The sequence below is a fragment of the Aplidium turbinatum genome, chromosome 12 (genome assembly GCF_918807975.1).
Source record: "Aplidium turbinatum chromosome 12, kaAplTurb1.1, whole genome shotgun sequence".
Lineage (NCBI taxonomy): Eukaryota > Metazoa > Chordata > Ascidiacea > Aplousobranchia > Polyclinidae > Aplidium > Aplidium turbinatum.
In genome coordinates, this window is record NC_137483.1 from 11,974,754 (window position 1) to 11,993,522 (window position 18,769).

The window sequence follows — 18,769 nt, forward strand, 5'->3', positions numbered from 1 at the left end:
TGTATCAGCCTTATCTAAGAGTGGGTAGCAGGTGATAATTGTTGTACAGTAGAAGTGTGCCTGTTGAAAGCGAGATAGGAATCTTCGCTCAACATGGCTGTGGAAAATGAATTAGGTAAGTTATAGACTATTTTTATACGTTTTCATATACGAATGTAGGATAGGCCACAATTCTTTGTACGTTGTCACGTATTAAGATTGGACTCATTAACCATTTAAGTAGGCTACTCATCGTTTGCGTTTTTTTGCGGAGATCATCCATCTTCGAAAACGACGGATAGCCATCATCACCGTTAAGTATATTTAATTTTTCAGTTAAGTTGTAAGTTCAATTTTTTCTTATTCTAAAGTGTATTCATTATCAAGTTTACACATTTAAGATACAGCCCAGTTTAGTTATTTGCGTTTTCAGGGTGCTAACTGATAGCCTACTGCAATGCAAGTTATAGCCCACTTGCAAGCTTACAGGCTATTAGACTATAGCCTACTTTTCGATCACCAATAAAAACCACTAATCAGGAAACAGCTGGGTTCTCTAGCTAACTATTTCTTGCAAACCTAAGTTGCTACTCTCTTAATTAAACGACGACACATGAGCTGAATGACAAAAGTAGCCTACAGGTGTTCGCTAATCGTTGTAAATGAAAGGCAATTTTAAAGACAAGTTTTTTTGTAATTCTTTGACTTAATGAAAGATAATTGCTAGAAACGATAATTGTCCTGATGAACACCCAAACTTTTCAGTATTAATGAAACAGTCTAAAAATTAAATGAAAGTATGTGAGTGTTTTGTAAAAAAAAAATATATATATATATATGCATTAAAAGCAGTAGGGCTCAAATGCGCTTTGTAGGCTCAGTAGGTGCTTTCAAGTCTTTACTCGAGGTGATTTTAGGGACATGAAACTTTTCCAGAGGGTCCGAGAATTTAAAGAAACCACCGCGTTTCTTTAGGTATAGTATGTATGCAATATGCATTCAATCTAATTTTGAGGGACAATTGGATGAAAACTACTTCTATCCTTGATAATTTAGTAGTATTTTTCCTTCCTTAAGTTTTCATATTTTGAAAAAAATGTCTTGATTTTACTTAGACGCTTTTTGGGGGCCTGAGATTTCATTGATACCGGAGCCAAATAATCTTTTCAACGGCCTTGATTAAAACCATTGCCCAGAAATGTGTACATTGTCTGTGAGTGTTCAAACCGAACGCCATCTGGTTGTTTCACAACCATTGTGTAATTTTCATTTGACCTTTGTACCAAAGATAGGTGATAGAACTTCTGATAACGTTGCATTCTTGTACTGCAGCTTGAATCTTTTTTCTCGTCAGTTTTCTGCAAACGTCTACTAAAGCGATACTCAATCTTTTTCTCTCTGTGGACTATTTTTGTTGCTGCCAAAGCAGTTGCGAATCGCTATAATTTCTAGTAAAATTCAGCGATTTATGTCTACGTCTGCAGTACTGCTGGCCATTTGTCAGGGGTCAGCAACCTTCAGTCGCGGGCCAAAAATGTCCACAAGGATTCGGAGGGCCGGATGGTATTAATGTGCCACAAATAATATGATAATGACAATCATAATCAAAATAGCAGACTAGATATTAACAATCTCCATGGTTAGATTTCACGTTCCAGCCATTGCTTCTATTTCTCTTTTTACGGGTATTAACGAAAGGAAGGTATGGTTTTTTTTCTTGACATGATAGCTTCAACAACGACCATACGCTATTTCACGAAACCAACATTATAAGCTTAAAAAATCTTAATCTATTAAATGATATTCAATATTGGAAACGTGCTTTTAAACTTTTAATTTATTTGAGAACTTGCCCTTTAAGTTTGTACCTTGTGTTTAGTGTTTCGCATTTTGCCTTACGCGTTTTCCATGACCTCATGATTGGCCGCTGTTAAATACGCTTTCCTGACAGCGTTGCGTCATTCAATTCAAAACTCGAGTTACCAATAATAAGTTCAATCGTTTTAGTGCCGCACCTATGTGGGCGTTTACATTGCCAGGTTATGTTTAAGATTTAAATAAAGTTATCTGTTTGTCTATGAGAGTTCGTCCGAAATAGTTAGACGTAAAGGCTCCCGCAAAACATTACATGGTGTCAGAAGTGAGATTTGAACCCACGCACGAAACATTACAGTTTCCACTCAGCAAACGAATCCTTTTGTCATTAATTCAATGTGTGCAAACGCTGAATCAATGTAAACAAAGGTTCCTTTTTTGGCGTGATGAAAACCAAAAGAGGGGCTCCGTTTGGACCTGGATTATAACAAAAATAATTTGTTATTGAACGCTATATGTACAAAATGATGCTAAAATTAGAGTAAATGTTTTATTTGATTTGACAAAAATTTTAGTCCTCGAACTGAGAAAGCTTTTGCAAGCTGAGTTATAGCAGTCTCGCATTCTTGTATAGGTTTAACCATTGACGCAATCCCGGTCAAACCAATCAGGGAAAACCAGTCATTTTGTTTGAAATTGACCTTACATTTATTTGACATGACATGTTGTTGAAAATCCAAGTTTTGACGAAAAGTGTCCGAAGTAATAAACATGGTCCCAAACACTGTGTAATGTATTAAGAATTGTTGAACGGGTTGATAGTACACGGTAAGCTTTATAGTTGTAGGCTAACAATTCATTAAAGAGCCGCCGGATCCGGCCCGCGGCCGTAGGTTGCCCACCCCGGTTTAGCATGTAGCCTACAGTAAGTTAATACCTTGCTTTTTAGTCGGAAAACTCCAACAACAAAGAAGAAGATACACAAATTTTCAAACTGCATGTAATTGTAGATGTTTCTATCATTCAATCTAAGTTTTTACTTTTATCCAGAAGCTGAGGTTGAGTAAACCCCGCCTTTTCAATTGTATGCAGCAGCAGGTAGCTTTGTTGTAACAAGTCGTGCAGCATTATAGCCTACTCTTCTACCTAGAGTGTACGACATGCTTTTTGTCTGAGCAACTATAAAATACGTTAGTGATCATATCCATGTCTTCTTCAAACGATGTTTGTTAGCACAACCGATACAGTTGTTTTTACACGTTCGTGTATCATATTTTCAAAAATATTATGAAATGTTTCGACTTGAAAACCAATCATATCAAACAGCCCTAACTTCTACCAGATACTTACCTGTGAGTGTTGCTCCAGCCTCCAGTCCTTTACGACTGACAGGAATGTTTCTTATTAATTGTCTCTCCAAAGTAGACCAACGCTTTGGTTAACTGTTCTAGGCCATAAAGTTTGTAATTGCACTGCAAACAATTCAAATTCCACAAAAGTGTTCATTTGCATGGGACTAACATTTGAAAGCGTTCATCAGCGTTATCGTGTTTTGCCACTGTGTTCTAGAGTGCTCACTGCTCATGTTTATGGCTTTATTTTTACTAAAAAAATTGCCATACTATTTTGGTTATTTAAAATTCTTTTACGTTTGCAGTTGTTTGAAAAGTTTACACCAATGTTTATTGGAACAAGCGCAAATTTTACACCAATGTTTCAATAATCTTATATTTCAAGAGAAGTTGATCTAGGATTTTAGGTTATGTTGTGGGACATTGTATTCACTAACATTACGCTTGTTAGGCTATGCTTTTCTGCACTGCAATGAAATGCACTACCACACAGGGTCTCTCAAATTGTCACAAGCTATTGCTGTGCTCTGCGTTTTGTTGGCATAGATTTTTACCTTTCAACATTGATTGCTATATAGCAAAATAATGGCATATTAGAAATTATCATAGATATGATATCTCAGGCTGAATTATAACAAAGCAGTATCATGCACTTTTGTTATTTTCAGAGGTGGAAAATGGCAACCAACAACGAGTAAAATCGAGAAAGAATTTGCTTCTTATTGGGATAACTTTCATGATGAGTTATTCTGCATACCAAGGTAAGTGTAATCTGACTTTGCTTACAGGAGATTATATAAAACAAAGCTGACACTTACGAGTTTTGCATGGGTTTGCAACAATACTTGCTCTTGTACACAGGTATTTGATTTTCACCAGCGTGCTGAAAGGGGTATGAAAACAACCCACTACACTTTTGGATTTTTGCCAATCTACTCAAGCGTTTAAAATCAAACGACAGATTTTGATAGATTACTTCAAGAACTTTTATAGCCTATACGAAGTTTTTAGCATAAATCTCAAGTTCAAATAAATTCTAAATTTTTACCGATCAATAAGAATTAACTGTGATTATAGACTCAGTTTGCTAGAAAACTCTGTGTGACATTTATGTTATGGAACAATAAGACAATTGCATACAGATGTTTATTGTTTAGTAATGACTACTAGGTATTTATATAAAATATAAGATAAGTTAAGTGGGACATCTTGATCTTTCCTCATCTTCTTAACATAGGTCTTTAAAGTGATCAAGTCTTCAACTTTGTAGCCTTAAATTCTATTTTTATTGCTGTTGATGTGTACTTGAATGTACAGTTACTTTCCTATGACTTGGTTTATATTCAGGTGTGCTGGGACTGGAAAGCAGTATAAACGTCAAAGAGGGTCTAGGAACGATCAGCGTCATGGTCATACACGTCACTGCCGCTGTGTCATGCGTCACATTTGTCCCTTTTTTGATCGATTTCTACGGAGCAAAAACAGGAATGATAGTTGGAGAAATTGGTTATGCCACTTACATTGCCGCACATTTTTATCCGAGTGAGAATTTAGCATTTTTTGTTACTTTCAGCTATTCTCAGCCAAAGTATTTTTTTAGGCTAAATGATGATAAGCTACTGTAGGCTATATAATTACGATGATGCTTGAGAACAAAGTGTTATGTAGGCTACTTATAACAACTTTACATACGGAGAAATGGTGCTTAACCTCTCCAGTCTCCAACTCCAGGATCCCTTATTTCCAGAGATGTACGTATACGCCGCAAATTCTACGCCGTAGACTTGCGGCGTTGACTTTTTGTTTACGCTAACGCTTACGGCCACATGTTTTTTGGATAGTTGTCGCTTGAGGCTACGCCGTAAAGTTTTTGCGTTTTTTTAGCGTATAGCGTCAACGTATACTTTTTAATGTCTCAGCTGTTGTTTGCATTTTTTTTTTATCAAACTGCGAAATGTTGACGTCGTTGAAAGCTTTCCAAAATACTTTTTTTCACTACAACACGCCAATACCTTCCAGCGCTGCAGTTGAAAGAATGTTTTCAATGGGCGAAGATATATTGAAACCAAAACGCAGCAAAATGTCAGATGAACACTTTCAGATGCTTGTGTTTCTTCGTGAAAATTCAAAATAAAACTTGTTTGTTTCGAGTAGTTTATAGTACCGTGTGAATGTTTGGCACCTAGCAAACAAAATGAGTTTATGCTAATGTATGCGCTGATGCCGCCAACTTTTTTTTCACAAGTTACGTTGACGCATACGGCGTATGGTTTTTCGAACGTTTGCGTTTACGCTGACGGCGTCAATATTTTTTGTATACGCGTACATCACTGCTTATTTCTAAGGATATTGGCTTGGGTTCCCAATTCCCATCGACTGCGCACCATACAAACAAGGTGCATGCATGATGGAAGAGTCAAGCCGTAACCGGTTATATGCGTGGTTATTAGCTGTTTTTAACGAATGTTTTGTCAAGTCATTTTTTTATCGTAAAAAATAATTTTGCAAAGGTCACCGTAACTGAGGATATTATTGCCAGCGCGCAGCCAAATCGATTTTTTTCTGGGCAAATTATTGCTTTGAGGGATTAAATTGTTGTGCACAACATCGACATTGCAAACGAAATCGATGAAAGGAAATCAGCGGATTATTGCTCTCATCACTCAAGTCATCAACGACATAACAACGCAAAAAATAAGTAAATCTACAACAGAAAGTCACAAACAGCTGAAGGTTGCTTTCATCCCGACCAAGCCTATACTTCTGGCTTTGAAACCTTTTGTAGTTTTGCCCTTGGATAAAAGCATCGATGGTGTGGAAAGAAAGGTTTCTCGTTACCATAATTGCACCATTTGAATGGCATGAACATGTAGCCTACCTTGTCCTTCATTTCATCTCACAAGCATCGCATGGTACGTTGGCTTGGTAATGTACTTCGCCTTTCAGCTAAACCCACAACATGCGCCAACCTTAAATTCAATCTTGTGGAAGCAAGATGTAAACGACCAAGAAGAGTTTCAAACTCGTTAACATTGGATACATTGCCAAAAGATCTTGCAGCTATTAACATGCTAGGCTACTAACTAACAAAGCTAGGAACTTATTGTCTGCATGAAGGACACACTTCTTGCATCAGGTCTACACGCGAAACCTTTATTAGTTCAGAGCAAGACACAGAACGACAATTTTCAAACTTGTTGCGACTTGTACAACAAACGCAAAATCAAGAAAATTTTCCTTTAACTTCAATCAGTGAAATTTCGCTTTAAATGTTATTTGTCAGTGCATGAATCTATAGCTTATGCCAATTTAAAGGAAAAAAGCATTCATATCCACAAATATCATGTATGTACAAGCGAGCACTGTTTCTTTACAGACTGGTACACTATGATATTCGCATCGGTGTTTCATGGATTGACAGAAAGTGCTCCATGGACGGGGACGTCTGTCTATGTGGCGTTTCTTGGGGAGCAGCGTTGGGTGAAGAAAAAGTCTAAAGGGCCTCCAAAGTCTAAATCAAAAGATTCTTATGTCGTTCGCTTCTTCGGTGGTTTTTATACACTGGTTTACCTTGGAGATGTAAGTTTACGTTCTTTATATGTTGGTTGTTTGCGGTGTCGAAATAAAGCAGAATGAATTGTGGAGCGAGTCGGCGTCTAACAGTAGGCTACTTGTGTTTGTTGTGTTTAACTGTCAAGGATGTGTGACTGCAGCTGTTACCTGTTTTGCTTATAACTGTGCATTACCGGTGTAATGGTCCAGGAGCGACCGCAGTCCAAGAGTTACCAGGGTTGCCAAATATAATTAATCATTTTTTTTATGAAAATAATTGAAATTCCTACTGCTCAAAAAGTTACATTGACAATTTTAAGCATTGATTAATCTTAAATGAAAAGGTATGCATTAGCTTGAGAACAACTACTCGATTAAACTTAGTTTTAAAATTGTTGTTTTTATATCGCTTTCGGAAGCGCCGCGCAGCTTTGATCATTTGTGGTCTGACGTCTCTTCTAGACTGCCATGCTGCAGCAACACGGTAACTTTTGTACCGTAGTAACTCTTGGACCGTTGCACCGGTACCTGCTTTCTTTTTCGAATTTGTATATCAATGCTTGTTAAGTCTCACAACTTCCCACCCCGCAAAGGCAAAACATGGCAAAGGACAAAACAGAATGGAGATCCTATCAGCCTTGTTGAAAGACTGATCGAAGCCAGCGGATGCCAAACGATTTGGCTACACTGGCGGCGGAGACAGTTACAATAATAATAATGCTTGTTAAATCTTTAATCCATTTCCAGTTGATTGGATTTGGCCTCATTGCTTTGATTCTGATGCTGTTCAAAGGGGCTAACAACCAAACACGATTGTACAGTAACGGAACACACAGTGACAACAATTTCCAAGTCAAGAGTGATAATTTTACTGACATCTTGGAAACGGATAAATCATTAAAAAGAAGAACAGATCTTGCGAAATGTGGTGCTAATGACTGCCAGGTGTGACGCATGCTTGCAAATTGCAATATTTATTACATTTGCTGTGTCCACTACTTTGACGTACAATTGCAATAACAGAAAAAGACACTTCACGGATTAGACTCACCGTTAAGTGTTTTGCCATAATGAAAGTGTTTGAAAAACATAAAAGTGCAATTGAAGATTTTGTTTGTGAAAAGACTGATGCAATAGATGATAAACCTCAACACATATTTCCATGAATTCAATAAAGCCATTTTTGTTTGTAAATTTGTATGCTACTTTAGAAAATTTTTGTTTAAATTTGCTTTTTTCTGATTTCTTTTTTTATAATCACATTACATCTGGCTTTGTGTAATTTAGTTGTCAATGGAGAACAAATTAATCTGTTGTGAGACTGAAAATGTTTCTTTGGATACTGAAGCTTCATAGCTTGATGTCGTCAGAAAAATTTGAAATTACTGATCACAGCATGTAAAATTCAGAAGTGTGAACGATCAAGTTGAATTTTAAACATTTTACCAGAATTCAAAGGCATTGAGTTTGCCATCCGCGTTGTAGCGATCTTTGTATCACATAATTTTGTACCTCTCATCGAAGGCGGAATACATTTACAACAGTACGGAAGAGGAACTTGAAAATTACAACCCTGATCAAACCGGAACATACTTGCTGCTTGCCTTATTTGTTGCAATCGCCGCCACTGCCATGATCTTACAAGCTGCTTGTTTAGCAAGGGCCCCGGCTAAATTTGATAAACCTGCTATTAATGAAGATGCTTTATCTCTTGTTACTAGAGGTAAGATTTTTGCAACATTTTGTACGTTTTACTGGCATCGCAAAATCCACAATTGTAGAGCATTTTGTTGATTTAGTTCAAGTATTTTACAAGTGCTTGTTATTCCAGATTGGAGAATGTTCTAATTTTTATTGTGTCGAAAATAATGTGCCGAGTGTTGTTCTCTATTTGTTTTTCTTTTCTTCGTGCAAATGATTCCTGCTGGCTGTTAAATTCTTAAACTCTAAATTCTTTAGTCAGACGTCGTAGTAAAAAAATGTTAAAATTCATTTCGCATTGAAAATTTTTTTTTTTATTATTCTTGGCACAAAATGCATTCTTTCAGTATCCAATAATTTATTTTGGTTCTATGCTATAGCAGCAATGTATGATTTTATATACCGGTAGCGCTGTTGCTTGTGGATCACTCAGTCTCGTTGTATATACTCTTGCTTTTTGCGCAATTGCGATATGCTCTTTGGCATTCTTTGCAAAGTCAGTTTTCTAACAGCCGTATGAGGGCGCAGTGGAGTAAATTATTATTATATCCATCATTGCCCATGCCACCAATCGGAGCACCAAACAGAAATGGAATTTAGTGATTTATGAAAACTTTTGATACAGCCCGGCGAGGGTATGAGCTGCCTATGCATCATACCTATATCTAACTCACTGTTTTTCATTTTGCACAAAATTATAGAAAAGAAAACAATAAGCAATTCAAAGAAACTTCTTCAAGAAATCCGCGATATATTTTTGCATCTTATTTCGCCTCTCCATCTTCTCGTTGCCCCACTTGTCTTTTACTATGGAATATTTTATGGCTTTTGCGTCACTGAGTACACAAGAGCGTTTGTGTCGTGCACTGTTGGGGTAGAAAAGGTGAGTATTAATTAATTTGGATAAAGCATACGGCCATTGATTTTGTGACACGATCACGTACAATTTGTACACAAGCGTTTTTTGTGTAAGATTAAGGACGTGTGTTTCGGATCAATTTTATGTTAAGTTGATAAACGATCTGAACGGAACGCAGCCGAATAATGGGGGGGAAAACACTAAACTATTCTAGATTTACCAGAAGAGTGTTGCACGATGGTAGGTCATTTGTTTAACTCTGAACTGTGGGGTCTGATGTTTGATTTTTAATCCTATGGAGTTGCATTTACTCTCACAATACCGGTTCAATGATATTTTCTCACCTTAGTATGTTTCTGTCATTTTTATAAGACTAGTGATGTGTTTATCAAAAAATCAAACTGTATGGATTTAGTTTTATTTTCGTGAAAAGCTACTGAGAATTCCCACTCGTTTGTTAGGCCTTCTTACAATTTTCTGAGATTTGTAAGGTAAATACCATTAACAAAAAGCAACTGGCATTGAGGACATAGTCAAAAGAAAAAAAAAGGATTAACACTGGACTTAAACCTTTGTATATAGAAATGTTGAGCGACCGGATGAAAATAGAATAACAAGTTTAACCTTAGGAGCAAAATGGTTGAAACGCCTGGTTAATTTAATCAAAAAATAAAGAGACCAAAATGTAACCTATATACCAGGGGTTTGCAACCTGGGGGCCATGGCCCCCTAGTGGGCCATGAGCCTTTTTCAAGGGGGCCAAGGAAAAATTTGACAAATAGTAATTTTTTTAATTTATCATCTCTTAAGTCCACTCCAACACTATATAACAAAAGAAATAAATTAAAATTTAATAAAAAACTAGTACATTTTGCCCAAATCTTCACGAAATGGTTTTTACCGGTTACTGTACAAACAAGTTTTTTAATTAAAATGACGTTTCTTAATTTTTTCAAAAGGTTGAAAAAATAGGGAGGCCATTGATTTTTCAAAATTTTCAAAGGGGGCCACCGTGGAAAAAAGTTGGGAACCCCTGCTATATACTAAACTCATGTTCAGCCATGGTTCAATAAATGATATTATGTTTGTAAACATGGTGAGTATCCATAATTTGGGCTCTTCATGGTTGATATCCCAACAATTGATTGTGTTTTGATGACGCAGCTCGGGATTGCTCTTGTTCTTTTCTCCGGAAGCGGAGTAATAACTTCCATCTTTTGCCCTAAAATCATGTTTTGCGTCGGAAGAAAAGGATTCCTCTTGGTCGTTGGCGTCATCCATGGAAGTGCGTATATAGTGAGTTTATGCTGGATGCCAAACGAACATAACCTTTGGGTAGCCTACGTAATCGGCGTCCTGCTTGGTATTGGAGAAGGGTCCATGGTCAGTTTATATCAAGGTAATGAAATATATTTTAACGATGTTTTGAAATATTTTAGTTTTCTGCAACGTATTCCAGCCAGCAAAATCAATCATTTTTACATTGTTTCGACGTATGCAGAAATTACATCAATGTAAAAAGTGCAGATTTTGCTGGCTGGGATATTTCCGCTCTCTCAAAGTACATTTTTGTGAAGAATTGTGTGATGTGTTAGGCTGTTAGCTTTTCAAACCATGTGGACCAACAGATTTAGTCATCTGTTAGATATAGTTTTATGTTCACTGAGTTTTCGTCAATTTCGTAGTCGGCTTAGGAAGTTTCTGTTATTTTGCTTTTCCATCCCGTTATTGCTCTTTGCTTGATTGCAACCTGCAGATATAACCCAATACCTCTCCATTTCTGCTTTGCAGGCTTGATTTCTCATTACTTTGAAAGAAAGCTTGGAATAGCTTACAGTGTGCAAAACCTTGTAACAAATCTCGGAGTTGTAGCGTCTACAGCGTGGGGAACAAGCCTCTGCAGTTATATGAAAATTTACATTCAGTTGGGAGCACTTTTGCTTGCACTTATCAGCATAATAGCAGCAGAATTCAAGTTCAAATCTATGCAAAGAACTCAAAGCAAAATAGGCAGAACACTTTCTGTCTCGGAATAAGCAAATACGATTATTAAATTATTTATATCGTGCAATGTATTACAATACACTGTTTTCATTCTATTAGCCATTACATAAGAAATACCGTCATGTCACAAGCGTGCAAATATTTAAACTTATAGGTATAACGTAGGTCATAGTTCCAGCAGTGATAGCTTTTACCGATAATTTTTGTTAATCAATTCAATTTAAGAAAGAAAAAAAAGCTTACAGTAGTAACAGACCAGAAGAGATAAAAGATTTGAACTGCTTTTGCAACAAAATATAGCAGCTGTAGCGTGTAGGCTAATACGTATTGCCTTCATTTTCGCTTTGCAACTATCGTTCTTTTGTTTGCAACTAGAAATGCTTTTCACAGAAAACAAAATCACGAACAATTTTTGGGGTAGGCCTACCGGTATAAAAATTATTACTTTTAGAAGTTGATGTAATCAATAAGTTAACAAGACACAAGATTTAACAATACCTAACTTACAAATAAAGACTCTAGAGCAGTTGTTTCGAAACGTTTTTGCTAAATCGCCAACCTTGGTATCAAGAAATTGCATCAAGAAAGCAATCGACCACCAGCAGCTTTTATTTCTATTTAGCGAAGGATTCATAACCCGTTTTTTGAAACCATGAACACCGAGTACTGTACATCTGAAATAGTCTACAACTCTTTCAAAACCGCTGCTCTTGAGCAGTAGTTATCTAATTTGGATCAGCAAGTTTTTGGAGCTTTGAACAACTTCTAAGCTAAAGGACAAGTCAACAACCTTGAGCTGTTAAATTATACGCTACAACTTAATAAGATTGCTCTAAGATGTTGCAAATACATTGCCTGACAGATTGTACCAGCGGCTAGCAAGCATACAATCGTCAATTAATTGGTCATCAATTTTTATATTTACATTTTTGCATCACACTTTTAAGTGTTCTTTTAAATCTATGAGAAACTTCCATGATTCCAAAACAAGGACACCAATTGAAATGGTTAAGAGCTTGAGCCTGATTTAGTGCTTGGGCCTTCGCTCAAGGCTAGCCTACTCTTCCATGACCTGTCAAAGATCACCACTACTTTCCGAGGGTGATAAAACGCGAAGCCACACGATCATGAAGAGTTGTTTAGTTTGGTTAAGTTGACTCTCAAAACTTTGGAATGTCGAGACTAAATTAAAATCTCAAAATCAAGCGACTTATGACTTTACCTCGTTGAATTTGAAAAGAAAATTTTGTATTGCTGTTATAATACCAAATTGCTGTTAACTCAAAGGTTTGTAGGCTACTGGTTTTATTTTTTCATTTAATTTCATTAAAGTTGTGATTGAAATTAAAATGGCGATTTTCACAAAAACCGACAAGAACAAACACTTCTATTTTTAGGTGAAGTTTTAGAATGCAATAGCCTACAGAAAAGAATGCAATACAGAAAAGAATTTTTAGAATGCAATACAGAAGAAACAATATTTTAGAACGAAAACATAAACAACATTTTTATTGTTTGTCGTTTTGTATCAAGCCGGAGTGTGAGTCGGTCTTTTTTTAACGACTTCGACTCCGAACACGCTAAAATCCCTTCAACTTCAAAGCCCTGTTAAAAACAGGTCGAAATTTGGATGATTTACAAAGCAAATCAAAATTAGTCAAAGCAAAAGTCGGTCGCAACATTTAACAGACAGCACAGAAACATCTTCATTATCAAGAATTTCGTTTCGACAAGAAATAATTCCAACAACTCCAGAAATTGGCAAGCCTACCAATGTTGACGAAAATAGGTAGTAAAAAGCTATTTTACCCAATGCACATTGCACATGATCATGGCACCATAATAGTCTAAGCATGGTCTAATCATATGATGCTTTCATAGAAAATAGACCTAGTACTTTTGTATGAAAACAACCGTTCTATTTGCCTAAACAGGATATGATACTAGAAACTGACCTAGTTCCCACAAAACTACTAAGCCAGGATACTTTTTAACTAAAAAATTGCAATAGTTCAATGTAGTTTGACGCTGAAACATCAAAACAATAGTAACAGTGTTTTCGAAGTGTATTATGCAACAAACTTTTTGAAAACTTCATATTTGCTTTTGTATAAGTTGTCATCAAAGTAAAGCTTATCGCAGCCTAGTAATAAATAAGGCCAAGTTCATGCAAAAAATTAACAGGAAAGTGCTCTTTTTCTCAACTTGCTTATGCTGTTGTGTTGTGGCTGCAAAATTGCTGTTTTTACTACAAATCTTGAGCGAGAATCCTTTGCAAAGGAAGCTTTTGACAAAAAAACACTCAACACACAAAAATATTGAAATAATTTCTAAAAAGAAAGCATCAGCTAGAGAAAGTGTTTTTATGAGAAGACCGAGTTCAAAATCCAAGGTTCATGACAATAAGAAAGAGATTTTGACACACGAGGATGATGCAATTGATTCACTTAACACTGTAATAAATGAAACTGAATTTATGATTCGGATGGAAAAACGAATGAAAGAAAGAAGAGAACTTATCAAGGAAACGTGCCAAAAACTTGGTAAGTCATAGCCGACTTTGCACAATAAATTTATGTTTCTTGATTTGTTTGCAAAATATCCTAGTTGTGCTGATGTTATGACAGTAAACATTGTTAACAATCTATCTTATTTTAATTGAATAAGAACCTTTTGATGATTTCAATAAAGGTGAAACAGTCTGTTAAGGTTTTGAGTGAATAGGGGCTGTAGGCCTATGCAATTGTAATACCATTATTGTATAGGTTTATGGGATCAAAAAGCATTGAAAGGAAAATATATATTGTCTTCACCGTATAAGTTAGCACAATGTTTTATACCGAAAGCTGGATGTACGAACTGGAAAAAAGTTATTTTAATGTTAAACGGATACAGCGAAAAGAGCGTACAACAGGTAAAGTTCACTTAGCTTAATGCTGCTATCCAGCGTTTCTTAACCGGGGGTGCTGGCACCCCTTGGGGGTGCTGGAATAGACTGTAGGGGGTGCTAAATGCATGCAGTATAATAGCCTACTAAAAAATGCGTTTTATTTTTCTGCGTTTTTTCATCTTTCTGCCAGTATCAGCAGTTGTCATATCAGTGAGTCAGTGATTGCTGTTTCGAAGTAGCCAACATGACTTGCTGTTATTGTAGTCATCTCCCAGTCAAGTACGCAAATTGATCCTGAGTAGATTGTGCGAACTTACCTGGTGGGTGCTTTGTTATAATATTGTTGCTCACTTCTCACTTTTAGAAACCACCATGACAAAATACATTCCCACAAATCACTCGTATCCAGAGTGGAAACAGCAGCCCTTCTTGGCAGACATGAGTGATGATAATAGACTAAAGGAGGAGCTGATTGACATGCAGGTGAATCAGAGTTGTTGGACAAAATTTTGTCCTTCCGCTTGCTGATTTCTGGTGTGATCAGTTGACAGCATATCCTGCATTGGCACGAGCAACACTGGAATTGATCGTTCCATTTCCGACTATACCTACTTGTGTGAAAAGGCGTTTTTCACTATGCTCCAAATAAAAACAAAGGAATCGCCTTCAACATGGGTTGCTCCACGATATGAGAGTGGCTTTGACTAACACGAAGCCTCGAATAGAGAAATTGGTCACACATAAGCAACAATAGAAATCCCATTGATACATGTGTAACTAGTTACCCAGCTGGGTAACTTAAGTAGGCTATGCTCAAGTTTGTCCATGTTCTTTCACTATTCTCGGGTTTTCCTATTTCTTTTATTACTAATGACGACAGTAGTTTTGAAGAATAAACACAATGATCAATTTGTACATCGCTTTCCTTTCAATAGTGCAGGCCAAAGTTTAATAGCGGCGCCGAAATTTTGACATGGTTTTTAATCGCTGGCGGTATATTTTGTATTTTTTTGTCGCCTAACAAACTGTGCTGTTGTTTTAAGAGAGTTGATTCACTTACATATGATTTTAATTGAATTTCTGTTGGTGAATGAAAGTCAAATACCAAATTCGGAATCAACTTCGTTAAAACAACTGCACAGTTTGTTAAACAACAAGAGACTTCATTACAAAATATATTACCAGCGATCTGAAGGCATGTCAAAATTTCGGCCTCTGCTAAACTTTTGGTCGGCACTGTAGTAATCACATGTCAACAATAGTTAGGGGGTGCTAGACTGGTCAGGCCTGTTTACAGGGGTGCTAGAGTCAGAAAAGGTTAAGAAACGCTGTGCTATACGTATGAAGCCTATGAGCCAAAGCCGAAATGCATTTTTAATTTGAATAAAATATTTGAAATAAAGCATGCAGGCTTTTTTTCAAAAGTTGAGAAAGTTTAGTTCATTTTGGGCATTTGCTCCTAGCCTAAATTGCGTACTGTAATGTAAAGAAAACCGAAAAAATAATTCAATTAATTTGTTAAAATTTAGGGTTGTTTTTTTCGTCAGAAGCCTATATTTGCTTTGCTATAACATTAACTTTCTAATGTGAGTTTTAAGCTTCAAAGTCAAGTGGGTTACAAATGTTTTCATATAAAGTAAGATAATAACCACCAAAATTTTCATCTTTTGAAGGACATTGTTTATAACTTTGGAACATAACCGACATTCTTCCGTCATCTTAAAATTCTTTTGCCAACTATTTTGCGTCTTGTGTTTCTCGGCAGTTAATTGTAGCAAGAACTGACCGCAATAGACACATGTTTTGCCCATGAGGCTGGGGGCTCATCAGTATCGCACCACTAATTTATGCCACATAATTATCAACCGCTGCTTTTGTCAGTCAATTGAATTCCTACCTTTGTGAAAAAAAAACAACTAAACAAACTAACTAATCAACTATTTAGTGTCTTGTAAATTTCAGATGAGCCACGATGTGCTTCACACTCTAGTGGCGCACAAATACCGGGTAGAAAGCATTGGGCTACCACACGGTGCGGAGGATTTTGTTAAATTTTTAGCTGTGCGAAATCCCCTGGATCGCCTTGTGTCTTCGTACAACGATAAGTTTGGACTTCAGCCAAATGGAAATTTTCCTCAATATGCTAAAACTTCTGTAGACATGCACAAACGATATACCGAAAGAAAATGTAAGAAAACAACAAGCTATGACGCTCTCTGTTTTGTGTTATTTTCACATAGCCCATTAACCTAGGCTAGGAGTGTAATTAACAGTTGACTGGTTTTATTATCGACCACTTTTTTAAACAAAATTGTATCTTATTTTGTCAGAAACAACGAGATGATAAAATAGAAGTTCTGAAATGCTATTAGGAAATTTAGTTTGTGTCTAATGCTTAGTGGATATTAAGCTAGAAAGTCAGCTACTTCATGACAAAAGTTACCCTACTGAGTTTTGCCATTCAAGGCAAACTGTAGGACCGTGTGTGTTTGAGTAGGCCATGAACAAAGTAAGACTTTATTTTTTTACAGATGACAACTTCCTTGCTACCTTTGATGAATTTATTGGCTACATAAGTATGAAAAATCGTGGCAACAATTATGGAGTTATTGCAAATCATTGGTCTACTTATAACCGAATCTGTCAGCCCTGCTCAATTCACTATGACGTGATAGGTCATTTGGAGACTATAGAGGAAGATTCAAGGTACTATGTCTTCGTGTTTTCAAAACTAATTATCCACTCCTGTAAAATGTAAATCATACGCAAATTGATTTGCGAATGTTTATTTACTGCTTCCAGGTGTATATCAATAATCAAACTGACAAACACTTGTCTCGCCTGAAGTAGGCACCAACTGCCTCACAATAACATTTATGAGGTATTCTGAAACATGATTTGATCACCACAGGCCATAGCTAATAGTAGACCGTTGTTTTGTGAAGAAACAGATCGGCTGCCGAGAAACAGACCGTTGTTTTTGTATTTTTTGGAATGACCCGGCTTCGCGCGAGTCTCCTATACATGTCAGCAGTTGTGAACTGAGCACATGGCGGTGGACCAATCCCAGAAAGCAAATCTTTCATTTTTTACATTGATTCAACATCTGCAGACGTTAAATCAATGTAAAAAACAGATGATTTGCTGTCTGGAAAGTGACAACTGAGCTAGTGATGTTTCAGCAAGTGACCGGAAGTTAGCAAATGATGAAACTAAGCAAGCCGAAATCTGGCATGTCATAAGTCAGTAAATTCAGTTTAGCTAGCGATGACCAAGCAAGACTGGTGTTAGGTAAAAATCTCATTTGCTGACTTGGACAGTAACTGAAATGTTCTTGCTGAGTTGAAGCACTTGCTGAATTGTCGCATGCCGAGTGCTCCGACGACCACTTGGCCCTGGTCTGCAGGTCATTAGGCTATTGTAATCTTACATTTGTTGAAGAAGTTTTAACCTTATGGTTATAACTTGTTTTATTGTTGCCTATTAATAGATCAGTATACAATACATGAGTTCAGTCACATTTCTATAATTTTATTTAGTTATAAAAACATAACTTTTGCAAAACTGAACTTATTTTTTCTTCAGATACCTGTTGAAACTTATCAATGCACCGAAAAACGTCAAATATTCATCAGGATACGGAAAAAGCGGATTAAGCCTGACTGATAAAGATTCCGTTTTAAGGGAATTTCTAAGCATGGATTCAGAAATACTTAAAACATTTTACAATGCTTACAAAGTTGATTTTGAGATGTTTGGTTATAAACCGCTAGCAAATTTTTTGTGATTTAAGATGTAAACATGTCCGACCCGATAGCTCAGCTGGTGAAGTGCCCCTACTTTATGAACGAAGAAATTGCAGATCAATCGGCACTGGTTTGACTGTCGGGGTGTGTCAGGCTTGAGCAGCGCATTTCAAAGACAGCTCTCCATTTGAAGGCACCCAGTGAATGGAGTAATTCACAATCACAGACAACAACACTTCAACAAGAGGAACTTCACTCCGTTTTGAAAAAATTACTGCAGGCTTTGTATAAATGTGAAATAGCTGCAGTAGCCTCAGCCTACTTACTAAATGGTGTGGTGTAGGTTGTAACAGTAACACTAATGTTTGCAGCATCATACATGCTATTGTGGTTTCATTAGATCAAACCAAGCATTTACATTGCAAACTGTGTCATGCCTGTTCATCTCTCAGGTCCAGATATCTGAATTTTTGGTGCATTTGCAAGAGCGGTATTGCTTTGATCGATAAATAAATCTCTGTTTTGAAAGCATCGACGTTGACTTTCCCAATGTAACTATTTTCTCCAACTGACATAGCGAGCGTGAAGTGATAAATTCCCCTCAAAGTTACAAATCTACTTTGGAATTGAGATCTCATGAAGTATCTCTGGTTCAACTTAAAATTACTGAGGAATTATTTCACTGTATATTTAAGTGGGCCCAGCAAAGGCAGGAGCGCTGGAGCGATTTTTGACTGAGGGGGCAAGATTATGAAAAAAAGGGCGCTTTTGTTGCTGAAAGGCCAATTTTTTTTAAAGTTTAAAGATAAGATATAGCGATAATGCTCATCTATTAGCTCATTATCGAGTAATGATACATACAAAGAACAAT

At 36.6% G+C, this 18,769-nt stretch overlaps 2 protein-coding genes across 3 annotated transcripts; both read left to right on the top strand.

The window, feature by feature from the left end:
* Window positions 1-11,384, top strand: LOC145781331 (protein unc-93 homolog A-like). Of its 2 annotated transcripts, none has more exons than XM_082593107.1 (9): window positions 1-115; window positions 3,815-3,907; window positions 4,494-4,688; window positions 6,523-6,725; window positions 7,446-7,643; window positions 8,223-8,421; window positions 9,101-9,282; window positions 10,423-10,657; window positions 11,050-11,384. In XM_082593107.1, the coding sequence occupies exons 1-9, from the start codon at window positions 94-96 to the stop codon at window positions 11,292-11,294; spliced, it is 1,572 nt and encodes a 523-aa protein (XP_082449233.1). In that variant the 5' UTR covers window positions 1-93; the 3' UTR covers window positions 11,295-11,384. The 2 variants fall into 2 exon arrangements, with proteins under 2 accessions (XP_082449233.1, XP_082449234.1); XM_082593108.1 differs by having other exon boundaries at window positions 10,423-10,543.
* A 2,243-nt stretch (window positions 11,385-13,627) lies between these two features.
* On the top strand, window positions 13,628-18,407 carry LOC145780590 (carbohydrate sulfotransferase 9-like). Its single transcript, XM_082592216.1, has 5 exons — window positions 13,628-13,805; window positions 14,028-14,176; window positions 16,115-16,340; window positions 16,684-16,858; window positions 17,738-18,407. The coding sequence occupies exons 1-5, from the start codon at window positions 13,628-13,630 to the stop codon at window positions 17,937-17,939; spliced, it is 930 nt and encodes a 309-aa protein (XP_082448342.1). The 3' UTR covers window positions 17,940-18,407.
* Window positions 18,408-18,769: the final 362 nt, after the last annotated feature.